This window comes from Bombus impatiens, unplaced genomic scaffold, assembly GCF_000188095.3.
Source record: "Bombus impatiens unplaced genomic scaffold, BIMP_2.2 scf_0406, whole genome shotgun sequence".
Classification (NCBI taxonomy): Eukaryota; Metazoa; Arthropoda; class Insecta; order Hymenoptera; family Apidae; genus Bombus; species Bombus impatiens.
Genome location: NT_176825.1, coordinates 835864 through 863176, shown reverse-complemented (window position 1 = coordinate 863176; position 27313 = coordinate 835864). Strand labels below are relative to the sequence as shown.

General features: G+C 43.5%; 1 protein-coding gene across 1 annotated transcript in view; it reads left to right on the top strand.

Moving 5' to 3' along the window:
• The window catches only part of LOC100748410 (probable JmjC domain-containing histone demethylation protein 2C), a 242142-nt gene that overhangs the window by 190576 nt on the left and 24253 nt on the right, over window positions 1–27313 (top strand). Inside the window, 1 exon segment of the mRNA XM_024368213.2 lies at window positions 23525–23693. Coding sequence (XP_024223981.2) covers window positions 23525–23693 — 169 coding nt within the window.

The window sequence follows — 27313 nt, the reverse complement described above, 5'->3', positions numbered from 1 at the left end:
TGAAGAGAAGCACCGTACTGGTCATCGAGAACGCAGCGACGACGAAGGTAGAACAAGAAGCATGCCACCGGTGCTAGGAGGCGCGGCAATGGCGGTCCTTCCGGTAAGCCCGCAGACGGCCACGCAGGGTAACCCGCACCACCATCACAATCATCACGTACATCAGGGACAAACGCAAGTTTTACTGGCGGCCGCTGGCGCAGCAACGCAGGCTCAGCCGCAGCTGCTCTATCAGCCGTATAATTTGATGCCGGCGGGCAGCTCGCCCTCCCACCAGACGGCTTTTCAGCATCATCCTCACCAACAACAGCACCAGCCGCAACAGCAACAACAGCAACATCAGCTTCATCATCATCATCATCACCATCAACCACCGAGCCAACAGAGCAACTTCCTGCCGGCAGACATTGCTAACGTCGCCACGACGCTTGCACTGTAAGTCAACGTTTCGGTTTGTCACCGCCAGTTTTCAGTCGAACAATTCCATTCGTACTTTCGGCTCGCTAAAAAGGAATCGCTCGCGGCAAGGATATGTCTAGCTGCGTGCTAGGAAACCGCGCGAGAATATTTTTAAACGATCGAAAGCGAGGTAAGACAAGTACGTATATACAGGTGTAATCGGTTTCGTTCAGGTTCACTGGCTCCTCTCTCGGTAGACCATGGAAAATCGTTGAACCTCCTGGGAACGATCTCTCTCGCCTTTCTTTTTCTTTCCTTCTAAAGAACGTGCCAGTCACTCGACGCATAAAGTTCGCCTACCGAGGGATAATGGGAAACTTTGTATTCGAACAAAGTTTCGCGTAAATTACGATCCGCTTTTATTTTATCTACGAGCTTCGCAGAGGACTTAGGGAAGTTTCTGATGTTTCGTACGCTGAATATAAATGGTCGAACTGCTTATGGAAACACCGTTACGCCTTTGAAATCTAAAACACCGACGAGCTCGCGGTTCGCGTATCGTATTCTTAGGTACGACGTTAGATCTCGATGAAAATCGTGCCTTTCAAGAACTATGCAGAGACGAATCGATGAACGGGCCAGAATGTACTCGAGCGTTTCACGGGATCGCTTTAATCGCTCTGGCCGAGCCAGTTACGTTGCCCGGAACTGGGATTCGCGTTTACGACCATCGTAAACGAGTAAAATTAGAATTTGAATGTCGGAAGGGCGAAAATGCGCGTGTCAGACTTTCCGTAAGGTAAATTGGAAAGTGACGCGGACAAACGTATATGTAATACGCGTATTAATATGCGAAGGCCACGTGTGAAAAGCATAACGAGTCATGTTTCTCGTTTTTCATGGGGAAAACAATTTTTATATTCGACGATCGATTCCGCGATACCGAAACTGTTGCTTTAATTGCCTACGACATTGAATTACGTTTAGTTTCGCGTTTGAAAAATGATTGCTAGCTTATTCGTTCACGAAGTTTCACAGATTCATCGCCTGTCTTTGGCAGACTTGTATTTGCGAAGCCAAGCGAGTCCTTGTAAATCAAGAAATTAACAAAAATGGACTCGCACGATCTTCTCGCGTACTTTTCCTTTTCTTCAAGGTCACGTCCAGAACACTACAAAATCTACTTCAAGTTTACCAAACAATACCATGTTTATCGTATTTCAACTGGCAATTTGTTATACCGTGGAATATACGTCCTCGCTTTGCCTCTGGCAACGAGCTGTCAGCTGCCTCGACTCGACGAGATCCCCTGGCGTTTGATAACGGTACATGGATGTTCGATCGAAACACTTGTCGATAACCGGATCTCGATTTCCAACAAATCGGCGGATAAGCGAACCGTGGTTGCCATTCGACGATCGAGCGCCGCAGCAAACGAAATATTAGATGTTCGCAAAACTGGTTTCTCTTACAATGTCGACGCAGTTGCGCAATGTCCGGCACACGGCGTAGGTCTGATTTGCAATCCACGTTATTCGACGCGCGTCATTGCTCGTAATTAATTGGAATTCGTTCCATCGCATCGGTTTGACGTGCGAACGATCTCCTTCGAGATACACTTCTCGATACAGTACCGTATTTGCATAGTCCTACGTTTTATTTTTGTCTCGATTACCGTGCGCTGGTTACGCGTTGTTTTGTCAGCTGTACGAGGACGTGAGAACGCTGGCGATCGAACCCGGGAAAGATCGAACTTTTTTTTTTTTTTTAGAACGTCAACAATTTTTAACGAGACTCGACAATTTTTGATAACTTCTCGGATCTGAACGTAATCAGATTGAAACTTGGTCTAATTTAACCGACGTACAATCAAAACTTTGAACCTGACGTCGCTTAAAAATTCAACACTCTGATTTATCGTATTACAAATGTATTCTTATGCACAGAATTGAGTACGCTGTTCAGATGAAAGTAACTTTCAAATTTTCTGATCTCAAAGCTGATAATTTCAGACTGCTCGCGTAACCTCGAGAAACAGGTCTCGTGGTAGATAATGAGAGCAACGACGACATATCCTTTTCGAGTTTCAGCCGATTGGAATTCCATCTAGCGATGTATCCAGCGCATGATGGCCATTGCACCGTGCAGCTTCCTTGTTAAAACCATCGTGGAGATAAATTTTCATGAATTTGCGGACTGTAATTTATTCGAGCGTGTCGTAAGAGAACTCGCTCACGGAGGTTTTTCTAATCGCGGTACGCGCGGCGTAGTCGTAATCCTCTTGGAAAGAATCTCGATGGTAATCGATCGGAACACGAGGCTCGCTCGATCGACTCAACCCTGAACCGGAACACGGAGAAAACGTTTGATGGTCGAGTAGTGGAGTGAAACCGGGACTGGTTCAGCCGGGCACGCTTAATTAGCCAGCCGCCTTTCGTTTTCGAGCCATCGAGTTATTAAGTTGACGTGGCAAAGCCTTTTTTTTCACGTAGATGAATTTATTGAATTTTCCAGGCTTCCGTGCATAATCCCGGTAGAAATTAAATTAAATTAAATAGTTGTCAAAGCTTTCGTTTATTCATCAGATACGGTACAACGTACTCAATGGGGAAATTCCCTCGAATCTGGAATATCGGATAGCGGTTACAAAAATTCCCGCGTAATATTTATATTCCCTTTGTAAGCCTTTCAACAACCGTTAAACGATATCAAAATCACCAAAAATCGGCATACTTCTCGCCTGTAATTTTTAAACAAACAATAATGTCTCGGATAATAAAATTAATCCCATACCAATAGCAGAGTCGATTAACCAATAAGTTCTATAATCTCTGGAACAACAGGAATTATCGAATTATCTTCTTCCTCAAAACGAGTTTCTCATCGAATCCGCCTTTCCATTTCGACGTTCCAAGAAGCACTCGAGCTCTCGTACTCTTGAATCAGTCGGCCAATGGCAAAATAGAATTCGCAGAAACTGAAAGGTGTACGTGTCGAAAAGAATGGCCCGTGGCAAAAACAGAGAGAGGGAGAAAACCGGAGGGGGCAGAGAGAGAAAGAGCGACTATCGTGTCACGAGTAGAATTTTGTTTTGGCTTCTAAAATAAAGGAATTCCGGTCCCATCTCGCAAGCTACCCGGACGATTTTTGCAAAGACCGTTTGTCCTCGGGCAATACAGACCTAGAGAGATACGCGTAGAAGAAGAGAAGCAGAGAGAAAAAGAGTTGGCAGGGGCAGAGAGTGCCATAAACTGCGCGCTATAATGGGCTCTGGGAAAACGTAACAATGCGGTTAATCGGGCGCCTGGCTCCTTGGTAAGGACCATCAGGAAGGAAGGGGTAGAAAGGAAGGTAGAGGATCATTGCGAGCAAGCGAGTGGGAACCAGGCGGGAGGAGCGAAAGCAGAAAAAATTTCGAGACGCCAGGCATTGCTCCCTTTGTTAGCCGGGCTGGCCTCAGGTAGAGAGAAATCACGAAAGTCTGCCGCATTCTATGGAAATACACAAAGGCACGACTGGTCCTTTTGTTATCCCGAGGGTTTCTACCTGCCCTTCTCAACCGTGGCTCGCGAATAATGTAACGCTGCACTCTGCACAGGAAAAAATCAGACGATAGATAAAGAGAAAGACGGAAAGAGCGAAGTTAGATGTTCGTAGGATGCGTGTATATAAGTAGTGTTCTCGGGGTCATTCGAGGTCGAACATGCAGCAACAGCAGCTTATCGATGCGACGTTCGATCGAAATCTAGCGACTTGTCGAAGGCTGTGCGTGTCCTTTCTTACGTCAGCATCTCGCAAGTCGACCCGATCAACTTCGCTTTTCAATTAATTCCTGAATTTCGTTACGTAAATAAGCGATTGATAATTGCTGTTGGGGAAATTTAAAAAGCGGTGGTTTCATGTAGTAACATCGCCGCTTTCTCGTACTTTTTAATTTATGAAGTTGATCGATGCGTGGGTCCTTAACGGTTCACGTGTCAAGGTAGAAAAAAGAAGTTGGGAAATGTTCGCGTTACGTAACGATTACTGCACTTTCTGCAAATCATTCACAGCGCATAGTTGAATTCCTGCCGAGAAGGAACGCGAGTTCTAGTCTCGCTAACTTTAATACACGTAGTAAGCCGCGGTTGACCTTCGATGAATGAAAATAGATGGCGACGGATCGGCTGTTCTCACCTCTTGTTCTCTGCCTTTCTATTTTATTTTTTTCCCCTGGCCACTCTCTCGCGACTTATCTTGAAAGAGCACGCGCTAGATCCGTGAACGCGTCCAACCCGCAATAAGTTGCAGAGAAGGAGAACGACTGTCAGGGACCCAGGCGGTGTCTCACCTCGAGACTGACAAGTACGAGTAATTTTGGCCTAATTTTGGCCCGCCTCGTCGATATATTACTACGTCGTTAAATATTCAGGCGTGGCTCGAAGGTGTCGGAGTTTATTTTCGCGATAAAGTGAAAATACTTCCCTCTTCTTTTTCTCACGGTTCTCGACGCGTTGCTTTGTTACTTGCAAACCACGAAACCTGTTGTCGCTGCTTCTTCTACCGTGGCGAATCGTTTCGAAATTGGATCTCGTTTCCTGCGATAAATTTCCTGTTACATTTTTCGCCAACGCTTTTAGTTAGAGTCTGTCGTTGAATACACGACGTGCTGTGGTTTTTAGGTTAATCGGTTGCCCGTGATTCACCGACTTTTATCGTTTCTTCGAAACTTTTTACCTGCTATCAAGTACAGCTCCGTTTCTGGAATCTTTTCCACTAAACGTACTCTACTTCATTTTTTTCTTTACTTTACTTTATTTCACGTTTAAGTGATAAGAGCTGTGTAACGCGTTATCTACCGCTTTCTTTCACTTTCTAAGTCGTTGTAGCTCCCAGCACAGTCTATATATAACACAGGCGTGGCAGTAAATGCGTCAAACTCTCAAATCCATTATCATCGATGTCACCACTCTTTCGCGTTTACGTTGAAACGATGAAACAGCATGAGAATCACTGAGGCGGCGGATCTCGTTGCGCCCGAGGAAGAATTGCCTCGAAGTCTGGCAAATGACTTGTTTAGTTATTATATCCGGCGGGTCGTTGCGGTGGTCGGTTTTCTTTCTCGATTTTCTGCCCGCATCCAGTCCCCTTTCTCCTCAATGGCCGCTCAGTCGAGTGCAGCGTTGAATCACAATCGCAAATATCCTTCTCCGGTAACTGGCTTTACCAGTCGTGCTCACCGAAACAGAGAAGACAAGTATCGTTGTCGTCGTCGTCGTCGTCGTCGTCGTCGTCGTCGTTTTCGTGGCGCGGTAGTAGCGGAAGAGAGACGCTCGTAAAGCGTTGTTAGATTCTACCAGTCCGACGAGTCCATGCATTTTCCAATTGTGCGTCCTCGTGCTCTGCACCGGTGAATTGCAGAGGCCACGATCTAGGTCAATAGAGAGGAGACGGTTTCTCTAGTTTTATCGGCGTCTTGCGTGGCTCGCTCAAGCAAACTGCAAGACTATAGCATCAAGCATCGTATATTATTAACAAAAACCTTGATAAAAAGATGATTCGACTTTCTACGTCGTTCTACTCGAATTCTACATCGTTTTATTTCGTTGCGAATGATTTAATTTTCTTTCATCCGCCATCGTAAGTCGACCACTTGCTTCTATAAAAATGTTATCGCAATCGCGAAAATCTATTCGCTCGGTCTTTTATCAGGCCGAATTGCGTGTGTAGAGCAGTGGTAAATCGATAATCGAGGTGTTGCGACACTTCGCAGGAGGAGGAGGGGACATTCAGTGAGGCGGCAGCACGCTCGAACTGTACATTCCTATATAGCAACTAATTAACACAATTTCAGTGAGGCAAGCATGATTCAGAAGCTCGATAAATTCCCCTTTCGTAATTCGAAACGTCGCAGAATCTCGTCAAGTCCGCGCGGCTTGTTATCTGTCGCTTTCGTATCTTTGTATAGCTTCGAGTATTGTCAACCTTATGACTCGAGTTCGAAGGTCGTGAAAGGCACTGTACCTCTTTATACACGTACCGCGTATACGCATCTCCGGTAGTCAGCGTTATCAGCGCGATGTTCATATTTCGCATTATTCTTCCTTATCGCCAGGTTCTATCCTTGTGGAACAAAAATCACTATTGTCCGGAGTATCGTCTTATCTTATCTGTATTACACGCAGGTTGTAACATTGCGTTATCAGTGTGAGAGGTAGCAAGCCGATCTGTCGTATCTGTCTCGACTCTCTTTGCACTATGCGTCTAATTCTCTCGCTCTCTTTCTCGCCTCTTTGATATCTCTTGCCAATTAACGAGTTCCACGATATATCCGCTCTTTCCATACGCAGAATCGCGATATTTTACGATTACGGATATTTCGCGAAACCAGAACGAAACTATCGTACAATTCTGTCCTTATACTTTGTACATACGCTTCTGTTACTTGACAGTCATGGAATACGTTCTACGTATCTTCAACGCAGAGCTGCAGCGTTCAACGTGGATTGTGAACTTTGTATGCGTGTCATAGCTTGAATTTTAGTACGCATTATATAAACATCGCATTAAACGTGCCTCCACATCGTTTTAAACGATCATTTAGTTTTTCCAAATTGTCCGGCGAATATAACGATAACCCACGATTTACGTTCGAGAATTTTGGGCCGAAAACGTAAACAAGCTATTATACAGGATGGTTGGTAACTGGTGGTACAAGCGGAAAAGGGGTGATTCTACGCGAAAAAAGAAGTCGAAAATATAGAACAAAAATTTTTCGTTTGAGGCTTTGTTTTCGAGAAAATCGACTCTGAATTTTCGCTCGGTACGCGTGCGATACGTTATAATGGATCTCATTGTAGATCGTTGTCTCGATGGGAAAATTAAAAAAAAATTTTTATTCTATAGTTTCGATTTCTTTTTTCGCGTAGAATCACCCCCTTTCCGCTTGTACCACCAGTTACCAACCACCCTGTATATTATATTTGGCCCGATCGTCGTAATATTTACGTTTGGTCCGATCATCGTACTACGGGCTATGCCCGTAGTTGTAGGATAAGGGGTTAAGACCGTTGAGCCGAGGTTCATGTATTGTCTTTCCCTTCCAATAAATGGATTCGATCGTGAGAAGTTCGTAAAATAGGGCATTCATTAAAATTTCGTTAAAGTAAGAGCAGCTCGTGGGGTTCGTATAAACAGATATCTACTATAATTGAAAATTGAAAGTTACAAAGGTGTATTGATATACACATAGTACAGAGTACTCTCGCTGTTTACTTTAATCGAAGCGTAGGAATGTTTTCATAGTTAGTGGTTATCGATCGTTTCACGGGTCGACACGTCGATATTGCAAAACGTGTTTGTCATTTTGAAACTATGTATGTGCGTACATGTTGTTCCGCGTAGGCAATGCCAGCCACTCGGGTTTAAATTCTACGCGGTTTTATCTCCAAGTAAACGACGTATTTGCGAAAATTCTCGTTGATACACGAGTCAGTTACGAAATGCCGAGTGAGCAAATTTTGCACTGCTGTTTGCGTTCGCTTGAAAAATAAAAAGAATCGCTTTCGTTGGAGACTCGTGCGAGGGTCGAGGACAAAGTACCAAGACCGAAGCTCTTCGAAATCGCGTATGTATTAGCGTTGTTTATCGAAAAGTGGAATCGATCGGTGATATTTTTGATCGACGCGAATTTCGCGAATCGCAAACGAACAGCAAACCGTGAGACGTATCTAAATCGAGCCGAATCTATTGAATTGCAAATAACAGTTTCCGTTCGAGCGGATATTTTTCACTCGTTTCCTCCGCAAACACGTGTGCCAATCTTTTTGTCATCGTAGACGAAAACTGCTTCGCGTACTTCTTTCTGCGATTCTTTTCTTTTTTTTTCCACTCTCTTTTTCTACGTTTTCTTCCCCGGAAATATCCAAACGTGGAAGTATACAGAGATTGCTGTTGGAAACGTATTCCCCTTCCCCATCTTCCGTAAATATTTTCTTATTCCGAGAACGTAACTTTCGTTCGCGCGCATTCCGTTTCTTTGTCGGTCTCGTAATTACGCAGAAAAAATTCGCGTTCCTTCTAATCTTTCTTTCTTCTTCTGCAACGAGTTTGGGAAAAGAAAACGAGATGATCAGAAGGCAGGGTAAAAACTTTTATTGCATTTCTTTCGCAACTTTTCGACGAGAATATAATTCCAGCAAAACACGCCTTGTTACCACGATTGCGTGGCGCTCTTGTAACGCAAACAGACATCGCGCGATCAAATTACGCGATCGGTAATGATCCAGTCACGGGATTGCCTCTGGAAAATCAACGATCACGTTCCAGCGTACATCGTAGCCTTGCCGAGTTGCGTATTATCGCGCACGATAATAACGATAATAATAATAACTTAATTACGATATTAAGAAGATTAAGCCGGAAAGACGACGATAGATCGAACGCGTTATTATTTCTATAGTTGGCATAAGCCAATATAGATTAAAATAGATTGTCAAATTATCGAAATAGATTTGACAATCTATATTTTCAATTTTCTTCTTATTATCATTTTAACTCTTGAGTACGTATTATCGTCCTTTAGTTTCATCATCGAGTTGCTATTGTTATTTGTTTATCAAGCAGCATATAATCTCTTCTACATCGAACACACACAAGCAATACGATAGATAAGAAGAAGCAGATAAGCTCCGACTTTGCATTATCGTTCCTTAATTTACATCAATACGAAGATTGCAGCGAATTACGTCGATTTCATCGGATCATGCCGTCGGAAGTGCAGCCTTGTATGGCATCTGAGACGAATGTTCTAAATCACTCTATAAATCCACGCGAGAGATCTATGTATCCCCTGAAATTATTTATAGTTAAATACAGTCGTTTCGTACGCCGTGTATACCTCATAACTGCCATCTCGGTACGTTTTCGTACCTGCAAAAAATATGACCAACTTTTTGTGCTAAACGCGAACGTACAGTTTAACAAGAAATGGCGGTAGACTTAGACCGTTGTTGTGCTTCTCATTCGCTTAATGATATGAGCAAAAAAAGAAAGAGAAAGAAAGAGAGGAAGAAAGAAAAAAGAAACAAATCCGACGGTTCTGGTTAGAAAAACAGAATCTATTCTGGATGGAGAGACGCGTGTAAGCGATGCCATAATTGCGAGCGGTGCGTTCGTTAGGATCGGATTGCACGGAATTCGAGGAAGAAGATGGAAGAGGGCGTTCTCGGTTGGCTCGGCTCCCAGCTGGCTGCGCGTGAATAAGCGGGGGCGAAATAATTTCGCATTTGGAATATCGACGGCATAGAGAGGGACACCGAATTCCGGCGTTCCGATTATTTTCGGTCAGTGTTTTGGCAGTTCCGATATTCGGGTCAAATGCTTTATCGTCGATCGCAGATCGCTGTTTCATCCTCCAGTAGAATGTTTATTTTAAAGATACCGTATTACGTTTCTAGGAATAACCGTTTTCGCCATAGATAACGCGACTGAAGATCAACTTACAAGTTGAGTTGGTTCTTCGGTGACCTACGATCGAAGATAGAACGTGCTGGAATTGGTGCGAATCGTGCGTTCTTTTGATAAAAAGCTCGTGGTTATTAGAGTGCGCGGATGTATATTCAAAAGTTGGTATTTTCGGTTCGTTTTAAAGGCCGTGAAAAATTCGTATTTTAGCAAACGTAATTACAGTGAAATATTTTATTTCAATATTATCTCACGTAATATCGGTAAAATGTTGTTTGTAACCACTGCAAACAATAACTCTTGTACTTTCTGTCTGATATCGAATAACGATAAGTCATTTGATCGCGTCTCTTATCGATCTTTGTAATAAAGAAAATCTATCGATGAGATTAAAGAATTTCATTCGTGGTAAGGCTAACGTGATTTTCTCTGACGATAGTTTTCAGGCGTTCAACATTTTCTGCGTTTTTACGTTTTTTTTTTTTATACCTTCCAATTTCTGATAAATCCCACACACGCCCGCGATTGAATAATTACAAATGCACGATCATCGAGCGAAACAAAAACGACAGAGAGCATCGTAAGAGCTCCGAACGAAGTTTCGCAGATATTCTCGCGAAAGGTCAAAGGCTGCACCGCTCGAGATTCGATAGAGACGAGAACTGGCTGATCGACGGAGTAACGTTCAACAACCTGGTGACCTTCCTCGGCTATTCCACGCGAATATATCTTGTTCTATTTTCGAGTTACATGCTTATGCAAGTGGCGGTACTTTGCGCGCACGAGTTGTTAAACGATCTACGTGTATATTTGGCGCGTTTAGTTATGGCAGGGCGTCACGGAAACAGCGTACCAACCGCGTATTTAATCGAATCAGGACGTTTGGGAAAGTCGACGGATTACGTTGTTCCATCGTTTAAACGGGTCAAGTATAGTCTCGGCCGCGTTATCGAATCCACCGAGTTCGCTTTGGATCATTCGACGACTGAGAGATCCCGATGAAAATGCGGAAGGAAGTAGCCAGTGAGCAATACACTCGGATAAACGTGATATAATTTATTGGCAATTGATACTTTAACAGCGGAGACGCCAATTGGCAAGCTAAACGAAGACTTGCGTTATCTTTTGGTCGAGCTTTAGCTGGCGTCCTTTGTGTTGAAATATAATTGCAACATTATAGAATCGGAATAGTCACGTTGCAGCCATTGAAAACGCTTCTTCGTTCTCGCGGCAACGTATCTAACAGTAAGTGTAAGATCGATTAAATGTTTGCTAAAGTTTGTATAGAAAATCGCAGAATTTTCCACAGAGGTTAGCAAAAATGTGTAAGGCCGTGAAACTTTAATTAGAATGCCATTTAGTTCGTTAAAGAGTTTGATTCGTTAAATTAGAGGAGCTAATAACGAGGGCAAGTTTGACCCGATTGACGTACGTAGTTTGCGTGTAATCGAAGGGAGGAGCGTGGCGCGCAGGTTGGACTTGGGGAACAATTAGATTATCTACGCACGCGAGAAGCGCACCATGCCACGGTCTGTTGGCACTTGTTCGGCGTTGCAATTTCTAGAATAATGTATTCCATTCTGCGCTTGGCCGGCCGCCAAGTATATGTTTACGGAACTCTCGGGGTAAAGGGAGCGAGATAAGAAGCTGCAGTCGGTTGAAAGGCAGACTCTATTTACGAACGCACCGAGCCGAGAGACAAAAGAGATTCGCTACCCACTGTGTCTTTGTCGTATAAATGGCGACTTGTTTATGGAAACGTGATACGCTCTGTGTCGCCGCGATCCGTCTCGCTCGAGAATTCGACCACGAAAGTCGATTCTCTCGTTCTACGTGGATTTTCTTCTCTCCACTTTTTCCACCGAGTCGCACGGATCTCTCTCGCTGATCCGCTGTTTAAAAAGCTACACCGTGTATGTATGCCGGTATAATTTACCAGAAATGTAGCTTCATATTTTATAGAAAATTAAACATCCGATGACGATTATTATTCCGTCGTGTAACGATCGACTGTTCGTTTGAAAATCATACGGAACGTTTCTTTCTAACGTACTGATGTTTAAGCCGGAGATCCACTGGCGAGATAAGTCAATCCAAGAGCATTTGCATCAATGTATTTACGTGGAACCGTTTCCATTGGCGAGCTAAACTGGCCCAGCCACTTGAAACGTCGATTCTCTACGAACATACGCAATTTCCTTACGATCCGTCCAAGTGGACATTTGGTTACATTAAATTTATTTCACATCGATATTCCGTATCACGCGAATCACTGTTCCAAGTGAAACGCCATCTTTGAATGCTTGCCTGTTCTCTTGGTTACACCGTTAAATCCTCTCTGCAGAATTTATAGACACAGTTATACATAAAATAGTATAGCGTGTGTAATCGTATCAGAAACTGACTCGGAAATATTCAGGCAACTAGACACATTTCTGTCAAACCAACTATGCGTAATATTTACACGTTGAAATCGCTTCCCAAGATCTTTCTAGGAACACGTCTTTTTTCCTTGTTACTACAAGAGCTAAGCAACGTCAGTCGCGAGCCGCCCGTCTATCTCCGATTCGTTTACGCCTCACGCGACGTTTTTTTTTAATGTAACCTGAGAATACCAGCTAGTGTAAAAACCTACAGCGATGCCTCATAAAAACCTGTGGAAGTATTACTCGTTTTTTTGCGCGTTTTACCGCGGCTCCAAGTCGAACAGGTTTTTTTTTTTCCTCGATACACCTCTCGCGTCGGATTCTTTCAGGTCTCTCCCTGTTTCGAATACACGCAGCGTGCATGCGCTCGAATAATCAGGCATCTCTCTTCCCGGAAACTATTCTCGTTCCGCGAGATTTCGCGAAACGAGCTGTGCGATCCGACACGGTGATTCCAGCTGGCTATTTTTAAAGACTCTCCTGCAGTGTCCTCGATCCTGATACCCGAACGAGTTTGGTAACCCGACAACAGCGTTGTCGTCCCCCTTGATCTTTCCTCGTCCCGAGTGATTTACCGCTCCATCGCTTCTTCAGCGTCTAATTATATTCCCGCGGCGAGAAAAGAATGGCTTTAGCGACGGCACGCTCGGTTTAACTGGCCGCATCGTGGCCAGTCGATTATTTCTTAGAAGCACGCTCGGACACCTCGCGATTCTCGTCAGCCTCGATCGCGTCATTATCTAAAATTCACCGTTCGCCTCGGTGTGACCGTTTGGCCATTGCCCAAAATCTGTCGCGACGAAAAACTCGAGTCGAAAGTAAAGGAGCGCGGAAAGATGCGCCGAGTACTCGGTTCACCTTGTGGTCTACGAATTTTTATCTTCTCGCTTTTGTTTCCACGACTAAAGAGATTTTTTGGTATCTTAAGAAAACCTTTGGCGTAGATAACGATAACGATAACGATAACGATAAACTCTCGTAGCTTCTATAAACTGGAGGAATTTTTTAACGATAACGAAAGTAACGAGGAAACGCAGTAGGATTAAATATATTCGCGACTTAATCTTTCGTTTTGAAATGTTCGACGTGGAAGAGAAGAAAGGTCGAGGAAACAGACAGGCAGACATAAAGGGTGAATTTATTTCGCTGTTCCCTTTCTGTATCGACCTAGGAAAACGATTACTGGCGTACATTATGGATGTTGAAAACCTAACCTGGTCCCCCTCGATAGCATGTGATTATTCGATTTTACGTCCTTTCCAAGTCTCCATTCAAGTCCCGTACGAAGTTTCCAGTGAAATCACCCTACGATCGATCAACCGTATCAACCCTCGGAACACACCCTCGCGCACCCATTCGACCTTTTATGCCGAGTTTCGCTGGTTTTATTGATCGTCCACGGGCTTTCGCTGAAATATCCATGTCGAGGACCAAACTTTCCCCCTGAGCCATTCTTTACCCTCGAGTTCCTGTCTCGCTCTCTCTCTCTCTCTCTCTCTCTCCACCCTTTTCTCTGCTTCTTCTGAATGGTATTTAGACGCTAGGAAAACATTTGTTTCGTGCTCGGCTGGCTAGCGAATGACTCGGTGCTAACCTTAGTGTATAAACATGTCGTAAAGCGAAGACAAAGGTATTCTGATTTACATAAGTATGGATAATTATAGTCGGAAACATACGTGTAGTTGTAGAAAGAAAACAAACTTTGAAGAACTTTGTTTATGCATGCTCGATATATTACGTAGATTACTTTTTAAAAATGTCCCTCTCTTTAACCGGCGTATTTCCCAGGAATTCTCGGAAATACGGTAGACTTCAAACTAGGTCGGAAGATGATCGGTAATTCATCAATTATTCTGTGACGTAAACGAAGTGACGCGAGCAACGACAAAATATAGAAATAACGTTAACCGCGAAATAATAAACGCGCGGTGATAATTATCAGCGTTTTTTCACGAGATAACCGAGCGTTACCACCGGGTCGTTCGATTTATGCGTTCTTACCGCGTATCAATTACCTGCACTGTAAAGTACGTATTTATAATTGATTACTTCTGCTGTCCCGTTTATGCAACGTTGCCGACCGGCTCTTGCAAAAAGTTATTTCTATAGCGACAGCGAGCCACGCATGCTAATGCGGCTTGTATGAAATTGTAATGAAGCTGATGCATAAACCATCCGTTCGGCGATTTGCATCGAAGTGAAAGCAGTAAAAATTGTAACGCAAACGGTCGATTCGTACCGACGTCGTACTAAATCGGGAATCGATTTAATCTCGATCGAAATAACAAACGTAGACGCTTTTGAAATCAAAGAAAATTAGAATAGGTCTGTTGGGTTGTGAACAAGAGCGAAGGAGAAACGATGAGTTAAAGGCGGGAAAATGTTAGTTCTGAGGGAGGGGCGTCGTTTTCCCAGGCTCTCGAGCCAAACGAGCGTTCCCCTGTTCACCATGGTAAAAATAGAACGAAGATAGTGGACCGTTTTGGCACCGGTGGTCGGCAGCAACAGCAATTTTACGAGCATCGACCACTCGTCAAAAACTCTAAGCGGCCCGTATTCCGGGTACAGACACTGCGCCAACAACGAATCTCGCTCGATTCGCCCCTCTGCCAGTTGTCATTTTTCCATGCCCCTGATATCGTGCCGAGTGTTTAAAATGTTTAAACTCGGGTTTCATCTTTAAAGATAGCCACGCGGTTAGCAATTATAGGTGTCGTAGAATTACGTTGTTCGAAAATAACATCGGCGTTATATGTCGTTCGCGATGCCAGAGATTGCTCCGTCGAAGTCAACATTCTAATAATTCGGTCGTAGTTTTGCTGGCGTCTGAAAACAACAGTTCGGGACGTCGCTCGTTCAACGTGGAAGTAAAATACGAAGTAAAATACAAGAATGCAAATGCATTCGCATCGAATAGCAACGTTAACAAACAACCGTCGTGTATCACGTCATACGCGCGATATCTGTTTCTATGTCGTAGAACTTTATGTACGTGGTTGATGAATTAATGACACGATTAATTATACTATAGTCGTCGGTGAACTTAGAAAAGGTCGTGATAAAAGCAGACGCTAATATCGTCAGAAACTTTGGCACGATTCCAGTAATTGTAAAAATAAAAGGTCTGAAAGTTGATTGGTTTGGTAGATGCAGTGTTCTCAACTTCCGAAAGACTCTGTCGGTGAGGTTCGCATAATTGCGAGCGACAATGGCGAGAGAAGGCACGAAGCTTGTTGCGGTCGATCCAGTCAACAGGTTAATCCCGCGTAACGTTAACGTGACAGGTCTCAATTACGGCGCCGCAATAAAACGCCGACTCAGGCCAGCCATAGTCACGCGTTTTCCCCGCTTCGAACGTAGAAACTAAATCTGATTCGTGTTATTAACGACGATGGCGGTCGCGCCGTTTCCCATTGCCTTTCGACGTATTAATGGCTTCCGAGTAAACGTGGCAGCCGGTGGCCTGCCTTTTGCAAGGTTACTGACATTTACTCCTGCCACGCTCTATCTTTTCTATAGAACCGGCCGATCTTCGCCAACTTCCAACGTGTCGTAAATTCAGTTTCGTTCGTTTCAGCCTGCCGCGGCCACGTTCGAACAAAAGCGTTTTCCACGAAGATGCACCGCGCGCGAATCACACTTTCGTTCAAATGAAAATCGCGAGCCACCGTGCTCTTTCTATTATTTCTCTCTCGACTTTCTACTCCTATATTTTGGTTTCGCTGAAACGAAAACCCGATGAGAGGCAAGAATCGACTTCTTTGTTCGTAGCTCTATAGATTTCGGATTTTTATGCATTTATGCAAACGTAAACTATGCGGAGTGCAAGTAATAACTTTTAGTATCCTAAAAAAAAAAAAAAAGAAAAATTCCTGTTCAGATTAAAAAGAATATGAATCTGCATAAAAATTTGTAGTACCAGTCGTCCGTGTAGTCTCGTGGTCTTTCAATTTCTGGATCTACGATCTCCTGTTGACTCTTAATTAGTATAATTGAAACCGACAAGCTCGATCACGTAATTCACAGATTTCAAGGTGCAAGGTTAAGAAAAAAATAACGATCACACATTGGTTTATATTTATTTCCTCGTAGTAAGCAGAGGGCAGTAAGTAACTAATTATCCACGTATTATCCTATCGTTTTAAATACATCATGTAGCAAACTGACTGATTATACAACAAAAAAATATTCAAATATGCCGGAAATAAAAAAGAAGCACGTGCTACGTAAATAATTAACTTGGCAGTGTATCGCTAATGATTAATGGGACTTTACGCAGCACGCGAGAGGTACGCGCATAACCAACCGATTGATGCAACGTTGAACCTCTCTGACGAAACGGATATCTATTTTACAAAATTTTCAAAAACATTTTCACGAAATGGCCAGCAGAAAAGGCTGGCGAACTTGCTTGTACAAGCTTCTATCGAATCATCTCGAAAGAGGGGAACAAAATTTTGAAAGGTGCGATTCGATGAGAGGATGAAAGCTCGAGTCTCACCCGGTAGGTGTACCCGTTACATCGAAGCTCGTATATACGTGTCCGTGTAGGCAAGCTAACCTGCCCGGATGATGCATTGGTTGGCGCAAAGGTGTGCGATCGTCCATGAGAGACGAGCTTCGAACCAGCACGTGTGCGCCACGAAAACTCGTTTCGTCTCTCTTTCTACCTCTTTTTTTTTTTCTCCCCCTGCCGCGTCCCATTCCCTTCCTCGAACAACTCGACTTTTATCCGTTGGCGTGTTCTGTCTGCGGTGAAATTACGTCACGTAGAAATCGTGGTAATCACAGGATGGGCGCAGAAAGCGTAGGAATGCGAACGTTAATTCGTCGTACGAGCCGTTCAAAGTGATTAAATTCGAGTTTCTGAAATTTTTGATATTTTACTGTCAAAGCGGTTGCGATCGATGATGCTTATCTTACGTAATTTCGTCGAGTTTCTCCATTTCTTGTTCCGCGGAGTTAACCGATTTGACGTTAAAAGATCGCCGTGGCACAAAAAGAAGTGGAAGAATCAGAAATTTCCTTTTTATACCTGCGCCTGCCACTCTAAATTTATTTCATATTTACGACTCTGTGTTATAGGCGGTTCGCTCTTCTCGCTGAAATATTCTCGGTAAAAGGGACCGCGTCGGATATTCTATTATTGGAAGTCGATCAACGAGAACCGATAAAGCTGTATTATGAATCTTTTATGTCGGCTCGTCTTCGCGGTTGTCTATCTCACATTTGCTATTTGCTGGACGTTCGATTACGAAATTACGCGTTCTAAATGCGAGCCGTAGTCGGCATTCCCGACACGTGAGAAGACACCTAATTGAAAGCATCATCCGCTTGGATAGGCAGAAGATAAAATGCAACGTGTACGGGTAGTAATCCAGTGACCTTTGCCAAGTCTGCTCTCTAGTCCAATTAAGTTACCGAGACGTTGGAACACGTCATTTGACAAACATTTCCTCGCAGTTCGACCATTTATTCCTCGCTAATCTCGCGTTATAAGGCTAATGAGGCATCGAGCACAGCGACGGAGCCTGTGCTCTTTTTCGATCCAAGATCGATATTCGATTCTTACGAAATGAAATTATTTTCATCTGACTAATCTGAGACAAGTAAACGGTGAATTCCAAGGTAAATTCGAAAAGCAAACAGAAAAAAAAACGATGACATTAAACTCGTACAGTCTCTTCGTATTTAGTCTCAATGACTTTACGTTCGAGCGTGAATTTCTATTGCCGTAAGATGGCACAGCCTCGTTTCCGTAAGGTGTGTCGACGTCCGGGTAAAAAGGTCAGCGAATTTCAAGCTGTTACTCGCGGACATGTCCATCGTCGAGGAAAAGCAAAATCCAGCGGCGTTTCGTGCCGCACTTTGTCAGAACGTCGAGCGAAGCGAAGCGGAGCGCGGAGCGGGACCGAGCCGCACGAAACGAAAGCAAAAATAGGTTTCAGCTAGTCTGGTGTCGGGTCGGAGAGAACGCTGGCTGCTTTCTCGCGGTGCAGGCCGCGTGATAAAGGAAAGAAAAGGGTGGAAAGGGAAAGAGAGAGGAAAAACGTAGACGGACAGGTGTCTGCGAGCCATCTTGGTCTTCATTGTCTGGCGTGCGCCTTCAGAATGTCAGGCGGCTGCTGGCTAAGGTCGAGCGAAGCGCATGAAGAAAGCGGTATTCAGCACATCCTACAAAATTCATGAGCCGTAAAATTCAAGCGTCGAGCATAATCGAATCGCTTCTGCTCGAATAAGAGTGAAATATCATATTCCCATCGCGATACAAGCGTAGAAAATGCAACCCTGTTACACGTATGTATCTCGTCTACGTTGATCCCAACCAAGCAACAGAGATATTTTTGTCGCTACGATGCGATATTTTAATTCTACCGGCATAGAATTTTCTGCTGCAGAAAACAAGCCCGCGTAACAGGTCACGTGTTTATGACACCGAGTCGAGGTAAATATTGCGAAATCGTGAGCAAAGTTTCATAATAATTCCTATCAAAGACACATGTACGTAAAGCTTTCTGATACCGAAACGATCGTGGTGTAAAAATTATTTGTAAACATTATAAGATGGCGAGAAGCGAAAATCCGATGGTCCGTAGCAGCGAATTTGTTCGAAAGTGTATAGGTGTGTTTCGACATCAAGCGCCTAAGACAAACTAATCTTTGGTACCGTATACCCGGGTCACGATTTGTAAACAAGAACGTCGACCGATCAATGGCCTGTCCAGGAAATTCGTCTCTTAGTCTGTTTTCCGAGCCGCATTCGAATGATCGTCTCGTCCGCTCTGTCGCGTATCGTGTTTAGTAAATATCGCACGAAAATAAATCGCCTGTTCGACCAAGGAAAGAGAAAGTGCGAAGGTCAACACACAACTATATACACAGGCAAGAATATCGAAGAAACGTGAATTCGTGGGCGACGGATTTTACAATTCCTCGGGAATTATCGCCGAATTAACAACGTTAATCGTAGTGACAGGTAACGTCTCGTATTCCATCGTTATCTTGATAATTCGTTACGCGTTTGCTACGTGGATTAACAATGGATTTCACGTTGTGCAAGTAAACTGTGTAGTCGTTGTATGGTTGTAAACTGTGTAGTTTAAGTTGCAAATCTGTTCCATCGAATTACGAGTTGGCGTTTTCAGAAAAACGCTCGTGAACGTGAGAAGGAAACGTTTGCAGGGAAAGCGCAAACCTTGCAATCGTTTTCGATCGTCGAACATACCGAAATGGTTTTAAGTGTTCCGTAATAATCGTTCGCGGCATGGATCGCGTTACGTTGCAGCTATTACAAACTAAAGCGATCGTGAAGTGAACTACAATCTTCGTGTAACTTGCTTTATGGGTGTTTTAAAGCCAGTATTATATCGTACCATAACTTTCGCCAGCTTGATCCTCATTCTTTTACCACTTTTTTTACTATATCCTCTATATATCTGCTACGTTTAATTTTCTACCTTACCGACAAATCCTAGACGATTATTTTCCCTTGGCACGTACGTTTTTACGAAAAGAAAATCCATCGGCGATGGTCGCGCGAGCAAAAGGAGCGAAGCGGTTCACGCGAGGAGAGGGCTCGACGAGCAAAACAAAAGAGGCCGCGAGGCAAGGATGCGTAAGACCTTTTTTGGTGATATTTGCCGTGTATTGCTCGGCAAAGCCGGTCTTCTGGTCAGGCCGGTCTCCGGCGACCGGATTTTTCAAAGGTTGCTCGCAGCTCGAACCTGTCCTGTTCCCATACCGGACTAGTTTATCGACCGGCGCTGCTCTTCGCCTCTTTGCCTCTCCGATACTCTGCTCGATTTCTGAGCAACATCGAAAAAAGGATGAAAGAAAAAGGAAAAAAGAAAGAGCAGAAGGAGAAGGAATTCCTGTCCTGTCGACCTTCCACCATCTCCGCACCTCCTCCGATTAACCTTTTTTTCGTTTTCTTTTTTCGTATCAACGATTTCACCCAGCTGGTAGACGTAGTTGGGATTTTCTTTGAGAATTGCGATTTTTTATTCGTCGTAAATTTCCGGCAGATATGAATACAGACTGCGAATACTCGTGCGGTTATGGAGAATATCAAGGTGTAAGAATTTGCAGAATCTGGGAATCAGAGCAGCAGAAGCGATCCTAGTAATTGGACAAAAGTGGATAATAAAGGAAGTTTGGTTTCTGAACTCGTATGAAAATTTGCAGAAAGTTTTGTCGCGATCTTTCAACGACCGGTTGTAAAGGAAATACGTTCTCGACGATGTTATTAAACATCAGGAAACAATGTTTAAATCAACATGACGCAGTTCCGCTGTTAAAAGTGTTCCCTTTATTTTATGGCCAGCGGTTCGTGTTTCAAACTACCGTCCACAATGCCGCACGAAAGTTTGCCCATAAAATGAAAAGTTTGCCAAACAAGAGAATCTACGGTTCGATTCTAAAAAGCTGGACCTAATCCGCGTCACCTACGCAACATCGACCACCACTTCGAGGAAACTTCTTGCTCTTCATTTATGTATAACTGTTCGCTCGAGAACCTGTTCCTTCGTTCGGCCTATTTTCTTCCTTTTATTGCCACCAATCTGCGAGATAGTACGTTCTGTCCAAGATGTTATTTTAATTTCCATAGAAAATGCGAAAAGGAAATACAGACTGTAGTGTTCTAATCTTTGCTCGTGAGGGAAAAAATACGAGTGGAAACGTTAGCTCGAGGTAATCCGATCTGAAATATCGCAACCTTCTGCTTGAATGTTTTTCGCACGTTTTACTTTACATATTTAACGATGTTTATTTCTGAGGAGAAAAAATAAACGGCCCGAGATAAAGACGTAACCAGTATCGAGGTATCTGTGATAAATATGAAACGACGTTATATTATAAATAACACGGACGTCGAGTCGGTGATAATCGGCGATTAAGACGAAGAGCACCGATCGATTTATGCAGCACCAGGTCGATTTATGCGGCACCGGTTGAATAAGTTAGCCGCTTTTTGCAAATCAATCGGACGCAGAAACTGGTTCCGGTGCGTCTAAGCGTAATAATAAACCGCGCTCGTTCTCGGAACCAGTACGGGTCAGTTGAGTTTCGTTTGCGTCGTGTATCTCGTGGAAAACGCGTGTCCACCCGTTTCTCTTTTCCTCGCAGCTAGGCTCGATGCATTTATTTGCCGCGTATTCTGCGTACGTTGTTTGCGCATTAATAATACCAGTGCGTAGTGTGTACTCTCAGCACACTATTGTCGTGCCACGACTCGACCGCCTTTGCACGGTTTCCTGTTCAGCTGGGCCTTTCCACGAGTAGATACTTGTACTCTACACTGACTACGCTTTTCCTCATTTTACGTTTGATTTTCCGAGTGCCGATTCATTTTACGATGCTTATTCCGACTACTTGAGAAACGTTCGACTAACATTCTCGTTGTACCGATAACTGTCCTAACCGAATCGTTCGAAAAATGACATACATTTGGTAACATGATAGAAGGTTTCAAAGTAAATACTAGAAATTGCAAATTGTAAAATCGTAAAATAATAGCTGTTGGTGACTCGAACGATTGTAGGTGTTAACAACCGGCAAATGCGAATGAAAAGAAGTGCAGGTGATAAAGAAAATTAAACCATGAAAAGGTTCATTCATATTAGAAGAGAAGGAACGCTCGTTTCTCATCGTATATTACGAAACTCCAACGCCCTGGTTGATTTATGAATGCGCGAAAGATGGAATAGCCTGCGCTCGGTACAAGTCGGTGCAAAGGGCGCGGAGAGTGGGTTTCGTCGGAGTATAGTCGCGAAGCAAACAGAAGCTCGATAAAAGATAACAACCTCCTCCGTTCGAAACAACGATAACGATAGATCCCACGACTACGAAGAGGAAAGAGGTCTCACGGAGGAAGAGGGGAGGCCTCTATAACCGTCACGAGGAAATAGTATATTTTGCTGTGTAGACTGTAGTGCGTGAAAAATAGCAAGGTAGAACAAGCGAATAGGCATTTATCGCGCGGATCCAACGCGCGCATTATTGGAAGGTCCGCCGACCGAGGACCGAGATAAACACGCGCGTTGCGCACGTAACTATATAAATAACTTGCGCAAGCATTAATGAACGCTTATCTGACTAAGCCTGTTAAAAAGTCACGATACACACGCCAGCCACCGTCGGCATTATTATCGCGACTATTTTAATATTGAAACGAACCGATTGCATGCACGAACACGCGTAAACGAGCGCGTTTTGAAAAATCCTCTGCGTCTACACATACCTAGCTTTTACTTATCGATATGCGGTGTTGGCGAAGTGAAGTAAAGTCAGGGGAAAATCAGTTTCATCGTTGACCGAACAACTAACCTTTGGGTATTGCAGGTCACATGTATGATTCATAGGCTCGCGTCTTACACAGATGTTTACCGCTGCATTTTACAAACACGTGCCAGTCCATGTTCCAACCTAACGTTTGCCTTATTTACGAGTGCCTCGTGACACGGAAGTTTCGAGAAGACAATGAGAAACTTTGGTAGAACAGTAGCGGCGCTTGCTATTATTTCATTCAAAGTTACTTTCTAAGAAAAAATGCAAGCAACCGTAGAATGTAGCGATTATATCGTCTGTAACCATTAGACTACGAGCGTTTATGTAAATTTCGATTTCTATACAAAACAGAGTCTGTCTAATATCGTTAGTATCTTACCTTCGATGTTGCTGTGTATAAATTCTGTATGTTTTTCGATAGGTGTACAAGTTCTCATTAAGTATAGAAATATCCGCAGTCTGACAATAATGCTCGTAACCGTAATCAGGTTTACATAGCTAAATTAAATCCACGAGCGGCGTATGGATGTAAATCAACGGAAAATCGTTTGCCTGTACTTGCATAAATTAAACATAGTGCTCTTAATACCACGATCATCTACCGACTGCCTGTCCTTCTCGCGACGAGCTCTCTTCTATCGTAAATCGCGATTGACGAAGCCAAGGATCCGTCGGCCAATTAGCATTTATCGCGATTCAACAATTTGTACCTCGTCGTGACACAGCGCAGAGGAATTCAAAGCTTCAGACCCTCTCGTGTTTGTTATTCTCGTTTGCGGTAAATTCGAATGCCAACTTCTGCGAAACTTATTTTCAGTGTCGGTGGAAATTCTGAAAAAAATGTCGATCGATCGAAGCGATGGAATAAAAATAATCGAGGAAAGAAGTTGGCCGAGCCTGGAAAGCGCGTTCGAGACATGTTGTGGGTCGAATGATGTGTAACCTTGAAACTTTTGTGTGCGTTTCAGGGAACGGCGAGAAGCGGAAGCCCGGCTGGAGAAGCGTGAACGCGAGAGAGAGGCCAAGATGGAAAGAGAGAGGCTGGAGAAGCAAAGGGCCACCGAGCAGGCAGTTCACAAGCACTTCGAAGAGTCCCTCAGGCTGGCACAACAAAAGGTTAGTCAGCCTTTACTGCTTGTTTTTCTCCGTTGCGCGTGTTTTTAACGACCTCCGGGCTTCTCCAACGTTGGAGCAGCGTGTCTAACAGATGCTCGACAAAAAATCTTCGATATTATGCGCGTCTTTAAGCAACCGATCTGCTCCACCAGCTTCGCCCTGCTATTTCTTCTGCTTCTATCTTTTTCTCTCTTCTTGGCTTGAATTTCGTTTCGAAGCATACCGAATTCGAGACTCTTTTTTTATAATATAGTCTCTGTCGAGTGGAATCGAAAAATATCAAACTATGTCGTTCTCCTCGATTGTACCTCTAAAAATATCTCTTGAAATTCTCGAATTGTAAAGCGCGCGTTAGAAACAGTAAGAGCAATACAATTTCTTCATATCGAATACTAAAAGCAAACGAATTGAACGTTAAAACAGTACTTTTATTCTAATGGTCGTCGCGTTTCTTTTCCGTAACCTTGGTATCTTACAGAAAAAGGAAAAGAAAAAAGAAGAAAAGAAATAAGAGACTCGATGTACCCCGAGACCTTCGTTTCTTTTCCTTAATCTTTTCATAGCGAATAGAATCGAGCAAAGCTCGAACGATACATAGACTAGGAATCCCGGAAGTTTAAGTTAAGTTTCTCGCGACCCCGAAAGTCAAACAATCTCGGTGCTAACGAGGACATCGCGATGCGTCACTTGTCGCGCCTTCTTGTTGCCGCGCGGGCGACTCGCAACCGGAAAGGTAGAAATATTTTTATCGCGCGTTTAGCTAAAGAACCGACGTTAAATATTTAACGGTCGAGCTCGATTATGCAAGCAACGTCCAAGGGCGACGTCTCGGAAATTCTGAGAACTCCTAGCAGCCACTTGTTTGCACCGGCATTCCACGGAAGTCGCTGCGAATTTCCAAGTAAGATGTTCGAATGGAATGGAAGCGATTCGTGTTCGTCAATTTGCTGTTAACGCTGAGACTGTCGGTGCTAAGGGAAAGAAATCACGGAATTGTTCTCCGTAGGATAACGCGCGAGGGAAGTTTGGAATTTCAAGTCGACAGGCAAAACAGCTCCGAGCTTAATCCAGCCTGGTTTATCGTAATTTCTCGATCCCTGCCCGAGGAACTGTTTTCAGGGAACTAGAGTTGCGTGTCGAGCGTGAGCGTTTCGATTAATCCTTTTAGCGATGAACAACTCGTGGGAACAGAGAATAAGATTCGTTTAGTGAGATGGAAAATTTGTATCGCGTCGTTGAACCTTCCAACGCTTAAAAAAACAGACATGTTTCTGTTCATTTACAAACGAGATTTACAATAATAATCCTGGATAATATGATTCAAAATTTGAACGCAGGACATAACCCAACAAACACGAAGACGGTACCCCGCTGGGGGTAGCCAGCCACGTGATAATCAAACAGCCAAAAAATTCTACCAAATGTCCAAATCGCACAAATTGTGAGTGTAAACAATTAAATAAAAAAAAAAAATTTGGACATTTTTGTGCCTGTGATATACTTGGGAAGGTAGTTAAATATATAATATATATTCATAATTAGCAAGTATACAATCAAAATTGTATATAAAATTGTGAAATGCCATTGTCTTGGCAACACAGATAAGGATAAGAAAATATGAAGATTTGCTATCTTGCAAAGATAAGAATAACGAATAAATGCGTATGTCTATAGTTTGGTTAAAAAGTAGTGGCGATAGGAATGGAAGAGCGAGTTCGTGACGCGATGGGATTGAAAAGTTAACGAATCGACCTGATTATTGAATTTGCAAGCGAAATAGCAACGCTGTTCGGAGAGCAGCGAGTTCTGGGCCGAATCAAATGCGAATAGCCACGGAAGTTCGTTCCGAAACTGTTCGTGCAAACAATTTAGCGCATTTACCACCGCACTGAATCGACCCGCTGTCTCGCCGAAAGCGGGTATTTCGCTCGCAAACCGCAGCCTCGGCTCGGCAACTGTTGGAAATTCCGTTTGCGGAATTTTCAACCAACTTTGTATTCGATGCACCGTGGTAACGAGAAATTTTGGAAAACCGAGAAGCCTGCTCTGTTACACCGTCCTGTAAAATTCGTTCAAGTTTTCCACACTTTCAAATTACACAGCATCTGCTGTTCCCAATTCGCAAGGAGCAAAGAAACGTTCGTAAATTCTTACGATTAAGTCGTGTAAGTTAGGTAATCAAATTTCACTGAAAATCGTTACCTAAATATGAAAATTTTCCACTACGTAATATGTATTTAGGTCTAATTCGTTATCCGATCGGTTGAAAGTTTAACTGTTTTCGCACAAATTACACTTTCGTATCGTTCGTGTTAAAATTTCGAGAGAAAAAAAAAAGGGAAAGAGAAAGGAAAAAAGGACGAAGTTATGGTAAGGTTCAAAGCACCTCGTATAATAGGGAACTTGGGCTAAACGGGACTCGGATAACCGCTATAATCTTAAGCGATTCAAATTTAATCTATCTGTATGGTCCTACGGAACACGCACACATATAGACGCACACACAGGAAGACATTCAGAAACAAAACGAAGAGAAAGAAGAAGCTGTAGGGCAAAACGAGCGTGGTGATTGAACGAGGGTGGACTCGTGTCGGGAAAAGAGGGATAATCTAAAAGCAGCCAGGAGATGACGTTCTCCCGGGGATTCAGGATCTCATGCGTTTCCCTGGGAGAGAAGGGTGTGTTCCCAGAACAGATACGAGCTGGGCAACGGAATGCCGAGAGGGGGCAGAGGCAATCAATGCATTCCAGCACCTGCCTTTTGTGCGTGTTACAGCCCTGACAGTCACCCAAAACCTGCCCAGCGCTCTGTATACTTTCCTGCTTGGCTGCTTTGCAGCGTTTCTCATTTCCTCTTTCTCTTGGTTTCTTAACCAGTAACATTCTTTCGTAATACATGTATGTATGCATTATGCATAATATTACCCATATACCTATATTTACGACATCTATCAACGTACTCGATTATCCGCCTCTCTGTTTCGATGTTCCGTAATTCCGTATAAGTCGTCGGCTCGCAGCAGACCTACTATTGATTTCGTTGGAATGTGTGCGCTCGATGACGTGAAACTTTTCCAACAGCTGTTGAATCTTGTACGCCTCGTTCCGCGTTGAATTTCACTAAGGAAATCTTACGCAACGAAGATAATGACGAGCTTCGAACTCCTGGAAGCTATATTAAACAAATCGAAACTTTATCTTTTTCAAGGAATATTCTTTATCGAACATTATACAAGTTTTATTTCCAATCGGTTCGGATTAGTATCGTAATTACATCGCAGATATAGGTAATTCCAGGTAATTCTAGGTAATTTGAGAATGCAGAAATTTACACAATAAAGGATATGGTAACTCAGGGGACTGTACACACTTTAATATTTAGTAAACAAAACAAATGTCTACTTAGGTTCCTGTTCCTTTGTTCGTTGAATTACGTTCCTAGGATTCCTCAATCTGGTTAACAGTGAGAGGAAACCTTCGTAACAGGTAACGAACCTACGAAACGGTTTTTCGACCCTGTCTGAATTCTTGAATAAAAGGAAAGTTAGAAAGGAAGTTGAGATCCTCTGCGACGCATTGCGGACTCGTATGGGTGCATAAACCAATGAGGATCATTTCAGGTTGGGGCCCAGCGGGGTATA